Below are 7,111 nucleotides of genomic sequence, written 5' to 3' on the forward strand. Positions count from 1 at the left end.
TTCGTAATGAGCTAAAACAAACAATATTTACTGCATGATGGAAACTATAAAATTGTTAAAATTGTTGGGACGGTAATATCCATTTAACCAAAACTGAGGGCAATGAACCAACCAATGAATTTCACCATTTTTGTTGTGAAGCAGGAAGGAAGTAAATTTGAGAAAGGGGGGTTTCCACTTTCCATGCAATGAACTTAACAGATCTTATTACACATACAATGAAAGGGAACATGAGTTACAGGGATCAAAGCAAAAACTATTCCACATTACATGATTTAGATTTAGATTGCCTCTTCTAAACGAAAGAGAATCAAGTACAAAATGATAACAAGAGGAACAAACCATGTCGATCATGGCGCCCGACCACGCGCTACTTATTCTGTTCCAGCGATCTTCTTCTTCAATACTTCAATATCATCAGCTAGTTCCTTTCTGCTTGACTGAGGAAGGTAGGAAAATACCATACAAAAACACTTTTTCAGCTGATATCTAGTTGCAGTGCCAATCACAAACTAGAATTTCTATGGTCTTTTAGGACTCGAGATACAATTATGTTTCGGAACAGATTATTCTAGCCCGACCATCTCATTAGAAACATGTAACTAGAGTTTCAAGTTTTTAATCTCAAACAAAACTCAGAAACTATGCTGAAATTTCATGGAGGGTAAATGTAACCGCTCAAGACCACTACTAGTAGATATTGTCCATTTTAAAATGCATCTGTTAGGGAGAGGTTTTCACACCCTTATAAGAAACGATTCGTTACCCTATCCAACCGATGTGGGATCTAACAGTAAAACTTGAGAAAACAACGAGCATTCATTCAAGTCATGACAAATTGCAAACCTTTTTGAAACAAATCATAGTTCTCTTCTAAACTTACCTTGAAGAGTAGATATCGGTACACGAACCACCCCGTATATCCGAGTCCTACCAACTCCAGGATCTTCGGAAGCTGACGAGAACATGGACAGAGAGTAAGTGTCAAATGGCTTTACAAGGGGAAGAAACAAATTGGAAAGCAATATTTTGTAGATGATATAACAAGAGAGAGCATCAAGTAGCAACGGTGATGCCTGTCAGTGAATATTGAAGCAAAAGTTTGATGGAAGGAATCATGTTACCAATGGAACTGAGTTGATTGCACCAACAAGAATTGAAGAAAGCCAAACAGCAACGATCGCCCCGCCTCCGTAGAGGAGTACCGTCGATTTGTTCTCAAGGGCATCCCACTAGTAAACATTAGGATGAAATTATATCTTAGAGTCATCCACAGAGTCAGTATAACTAACAGAAACAACATAAAATGAATGATGAAATATAACAGAACATTCTCAGAATTATGACAATGACGGGTGTTGCTATGTTTCATGTGGGTTCTACCTTTTCTTTCAAGTCTGTAAAGAGCTCAGATGCATCAGCAGCAGATGATTCTTCTGAAGATGAGGCTCGGGTTTGAAGCAAAGACGATCTACGAGACTCTGTCACCAAATGGTAGGTTGGGAAAATCCAATAAAGTTCATCTAATTCACATTTTTCAGGAATAGCAATGAACAATGTAAAAGAATTTTCATTACACAAAAAGTGAACAGTGCTCTTAAACTAAGCCACACAAATCTAAGATATTGATGCATAAAGCTATGCATTTGCACATCAAAGATCTTATTCTAAATTCAAACATGGAAAGGTTTCTCTTGAAAGTAAGCATATTTATAGATGTATGATGCGTAAAATTGGTTTGAAAACTTTGCATATCTGACTTCTCGATGCTAATCACAGCACATTAATCCCCTTCTCCCCCATGGTCAAATACCTAGATGTACAATGCATTCTTTATTGAGGATTGTTAGGAGAGGAGTTTCACACCGGCTAATTAAGGGGTTGATCATAGGTTTATAAGTAAGGAATACATCTCCAGTAGTATGAACTTTTGGGGAAACCAAAAGCAAAACCATGAGAGCTTATGCTCAAAGTGGACAACATCATACTATTGTGGAGGTCTGTGACTTCTACCATGGTATTAGAGCCATACCTTTAACTTACTCATGTCAATAGAGTCCTCAAATGTCGAACAAAGAAGTTGCGAGCCTCAAAAGGGTAGTCAAAAGTAACTCAAGTGTAAAACAAATGAGTTATGCTCAAAAGCAAAACCATGAGAGCTTATGCTCAAAGTGGACAACATCATACTATTGTGGAGGTCTGTGACTTCTACCATGGTATTAGAGCCATACCTTTAACTTACTCATGTCAATAGAGTCCTCAAATGTCGAACAAAGAAGTTGCGAGCCTCAAAAGGGTAGTCAAAAGTAACTCAAGTGTAAAACAAATGAGTTATGCTCAAAAGCAAAACCAAAAGCAAAACCATGAGAGCTTATGCTCAAAGTGGACAACATCATACTATTGTGGAGGTCTGTGACTTCTACCATGGTATTAGAGCCATACCTTTAACTTACTCATGTCAATAGAGTCCTCAAATGTCGAACAAAGAAGTTGCGAGCCTCAAAAGGGTAGTCAAAAGTAACTCAAGTGTAAAACAAATGAGTTATGCTCAAAAGCAAAACCAAAAGCAAAACCATGAGAGCTTATGCTCAAAGTGGACAACATCATACTATTGTGGAGGTCTGTGACTTCTACCATGGTATTAGAGCCATACCTTTAACTTACTCATGTCAATAGAGTCCTCAAATGTCGAACAAAGAAGTTGCGAGCCTCAAAAGGGTAGTCAAAAGTAACTCAAGTGTAAAACAAATGAGTTATGCTCAAAAGCAAAACCAAAAGCAAAACCATGAGAGCTTATGCTCAAAGTGGACAACATCATACTATTGTGGAGGTCTGTGACTTCTACCATGGTATTAGAGCCATACCTTTAACTTACTCATGTCAATAGAGTCCTCAAATGTCGAACAAAGAAGTTGCGAGCCTCAAAAGGGTAGTCAAAAGTAACTCAAGTGTAAAACAAATGAGTTATGCTCAAAAGCAAAACCAAAAGCAAAACCATGAGAGCTTATGCTCAAAGTGGACAACATCATACTATTGTGGAGGTCTGTGACTTCTACCATGGTATTAGAGCCATACCTTTAACTTACTCATGTCAATAGAGTCCTCAAATGTCGAACAAAGAAGTTGCGAGCCTCAAAAGGGTAGTCAAAAGTAACTCAAGTGTAAAACAAATGAGTTATGCTCAAAAGCAAAACCAAAAGCAAAACCATGAGAGCTTATGCTCAAAGTGGACAACATCATACTATTGTGGAGGTCTGTGACTTCTACCATGGTATTAGAGCCATACCTTTAACTTACTCATGTCAATAGAGTCCTCAAATGTCGAACAAAGAAGTTGCGAGCCTCAAAAGGGTAGTCAAAAGTAACTCAAGTGTAAAACAAATGAGTTATGCTCAAAAGCAAAACCAAAAGCAAAACCATGAGAGCTTATGCTCAAAGTGGACAACATCATACTATTGTGGAGGTCTGTGACTTCTACCATGGTATTAGAGCCATACCTTTAACTTACTCATGTCAATAGAGTCCTCAAATGTCGAACAAAGAAGTTGCGAGCCTCAAAAGGGTAGTCAAAAGTAACTCAAGTGTAAAACAAATGTGTTATGCTCAAAAGCAAAACCAAAAGCAAAACCATGAGAGCTTATGCTCAAAGTGGACAACATCATACTATTGTGGAGGTCTGTGACTTCTACCATGGTATTAGAGCCATACCTTTAACTTACTCATGTCAATAGAGTCCTCAAATGTCGAACAAAGAAGTTGCGAGCCTCAAAAGGGTAGTCAAAAGTAACTCAAGTGTAAAACAAATGATGTACTTTGTTTGAGGGCTCTAGAGAAGTAGTCGAGCCTCGATTAAGGGGAGGCTGTTTGAGGGCTCCATAGGCCTCAAGAGAGGCTCTATGATGTACTTTGTTCGAGGGGAGGATTGTTGGGAGAGGAGTCCCACGTTGGTTATTTATGGGATTTTAATCATGAGTTTATAAGTAAGGAATACATCTCCATGGATACGAGGGCTTTTGGGGAAACCAAAACAGAGCTATTAGAGTTTATGCTTAGAGCGGACAATATCATTCAATTGTGAAGAGTCATGGTTCCTAACAGGATTACCAGCAAACTCAACGCGTCCAATCTTGTAGGAGTTGAGTTGCCAGAACTGAATGAAGTATAAAACTAAATGAACTTCTGGCTCAAATCACAAGAACAACAATTATTGATTTTCCATCTAACACAATGACGGTATAGTGTATGCTTCTGTTCACCGCTGGGTCACAAAATGAAACGTAATGTATTTTGGAAACCCAACGAGCAGTACCTACTCGGTTGAATATCAGTTCGCTAGTAAATTTTCTTCATGACAATATGAAAATGCTCGACCGGTTAAGAATCAACTAAGAGGATACCGGAAGTAACAAAGCAAATCGAGAAATGAAACATCAGAAATTAAACAGACTGTAGTTTTCAAGTCCTACAAGATGTTCGACGAAATGCCCCAAAGAAAATTAATGGGATTTTACGAGCAAGTTACCTAAGGAGAATTTGAGAGAAGTGGTGAAAGACGGGGAGCCGAGTCGAGGGGGGAGGAGCGGCAAGGCGGAGCGGCGAGTGGGTTGAAAAGCAGTCAGAGAAGGTCTCAGAACGGCGGTGGCCGCTGTGGGGGAGGCCGTGGCTGCCATTTCTTTACAGAGAGTTCGATCAAACAAAGAATCGGCGCCGGAAAGAGAGAGCAATCCTCAATCAAATGGCCGTCGATGACCTGCTGACTGGTTTTTGCATAGATTTTTTGTTGTCGCCATTTTCTATGTTCAGAAATGGCTTGCTTATCCGTGATCACATTTTGGGAAGACGGCCTCTGGTATCGACACGTGGCGAGGTCATTCGTTGTGATTGGTCGGCTCCCTATCTGAAATCCTTAGTTTGAGGACTTAATTTTCACCCCGCCGTTTGCCCCTCCAAATAAATATTTATACTCAAATCAACTATTTATTTAAAATATATATATATTCTATAATAAAATAAAACATTTGAGTTTTTTTTTTAATTTTTTTATTTCACCTCTTTTATTCCACCTGTAACAGAGCTACTCATTGAAGCCCATTCAAAGTTATATTTGGGCCGACTTGATCCAATGACAGGCCCATTTACTTATAACAGGCCTAACCTTCTCGACGAAGCCCACTTCTTTTTTAAATAAAAAACCACAGAACTTTTCTTTTTGTTCTTTATACAATTTTTAATTTATATAAATCAAATATTAGATGATGGACAAAACTTTAAATTAATTACTAAATACGGCAGGTTGCGGGGCAAGTATAGTTGGATAGTTAAGATAACATTAATATTTCCCAAATTTCAAATACACCCCTAAACTTTAACATAATTAATAAAACATTCACATTATCGAGCATGTTCGAAAGTAATGGTAGATGTTCAAAAAAAAGACACACACTCCTAAGTATTGTATAGGTCCAAATCAGTACCGATCTAAACTTACAAGTTTATTTTCCAAGTCTACCATTAGTAGATATTGTTTGATTTGACTCGTTACATATCGCCTGAGCCTCGCAATCTTAAAATGTGTATATTAGGAAGAGGTTTCTACGTCTTTATAAAAAATGTTTTGTTTTTCAATACCAAAATATATATAATTATCTACCTGTCCCAAAACCAAAATACATAATAAAAAGATTTTATAAATATAAAAAAGTTTGATAAAGAAATATCATATTCGATAATGAAACTCTCCTTTAAAAAGTAACCGTAAAATGAAGTACAATATTCGATATAATTAAGTTAAATAAATATATTCATAATAAAGATGTTGCTGCCACGTAAGATCCACTCACTGCTCCCGTGTCGGTTTATGTTACAGCCGTGAAGCACGCGCGACCGTCGATATTATGCCACCCAATCAACGGTCAATTATATTAGGTTTCTTTAACGATGCTTTTCTATTATCTCTTTTCCACGCATGCGTTGCGTCAGAAGCCTACATTGCCACGTAGGGCCGTGCAATGAACCTTTGGTAAGTGACAACTAATATTATTTTAATATTATCCTCTTTTCTTTCCAACTCTTTGCGTGAATTTAATTGGTACACGCAAAAGGTGGGTTTTCCTTTTTAACCGCATTCGTGGATGGTTTTTTATTTTTATTTATAGGATTATTTATTTATTATTTTTATTAAATTCCCTCCTCAATACTAATAAAATAATGGTGAGATATAATATTTAGAGAATATATTATTTATAAAATATATCTTTGACATTATATCTTAATATTCTTTTTTTGAGATTTGATTTATAGTATATTTTATTTTATTCTTAATATTTAATTAATTTATATTTTTTCTTATTTGTAAATATTAGTTGTTAACTTGTATTCTATTTAAACTAATAAATATCACGCACTTTTCATTTCAATTCTATTTTTATTTTTCATTCTTAACAGATAAATCTTCGTTATATTACTGGCATCTTTTATTTTGTTTACTTTACTCCTTGTTCTTCTTTTTAATTTTTTTATGAAAATTAATTTATAAATTCACAAAAATTTAAAAATATAAATGGATTATTATAAGTTTATTTAACATTTTAAGAAACATGCAACAAAACAGCAGAAGTAATTGATAAACAAATATAATTATTAGAAATTAAAAAAAAAAAAAAAAACTAGTCATTGTCAAAAGAATCTTATATTTAAACATATTATTTTGCGTGGAGGACAAATTCTAGATGACCATTCAAACTTGTTGACTGGAAAAAAATAAAATCTAAAGAAAAAAATACATCAAAATTTCGACTTATTATTTATTCAAATAATTGCAATTTTCATAATTATCCTTTAGAGCTATTTATTAATTTTTGGTATTGGCACGTAGTTCTTATATTAAGACTTATGGTTTTAATTTTTTAAATTTTAGTAAAAAAAAAAAAAAAATGTGCTCTCAATTGAAAAATGACACAAAAAAAAGAAAATAAATAAATAAAATAAAGTGTTTCTTATTTAAAATAATGTAAAATTAATCAAAATTTAACATTTTCGACCATAAAATATGTTTCTTACCTTATTTCTTTTTAAGACGAAAGCCGGGCGGGAATTAAACCGAGGGCCCAAG

At 35.2% G+C, this 7,111-nt stretch overlaps 1 protein-coding gene across 1 annotated transcript; it reads right to left on the bottom strand.

Annotated features, from left to right (window-relative positions):
• Positions 1-148: 148 nt before the first annotated feature.
• LOC111432156 (protein CURVATURE THYLAKOID 1A, chloroplastic-like) lies at positions 149-4,862 on the bottom strand. The gene is made up of 5 exons (XM_023068984.1): positions 4,523-4,862; positions 1,384-1,481; positions 1,125-1,232; positions 884-955; positions 149-440 (listed from the first exon to the last, which is right to left on the bottom strand). Exons 1-5 carry the CDS (start codon positions 4,668-4,670, stop codon positions 375-377), a joined length of 492 nt encoding a protein of 163 aa, XP_022924752.1. The 5' UTR covers positions 4,671-4,862; the 3' UTR covers positions 149-374.
• Positions 4,863-7,111: the final 2,249 nt, after the last annotated feature.

The sequence above is a fragment of the Cucurbita moschata genome, unplaced genomic scaffold (assembly GCF_002738365.1).
Source record: "Cucurbita moschata cultivar Rifu unplaced genomic scaffold, Cmos_1.0 Cmo_Scf00037, whole genome shotgun sequence".
Lineage (NCBI taxonomy): Eukaryota > Viridiplantae > Streptophyta > Magnoliopsida > Cucurbitales > Cucurbitaceae > Cucurbita > Cucurbita moschata.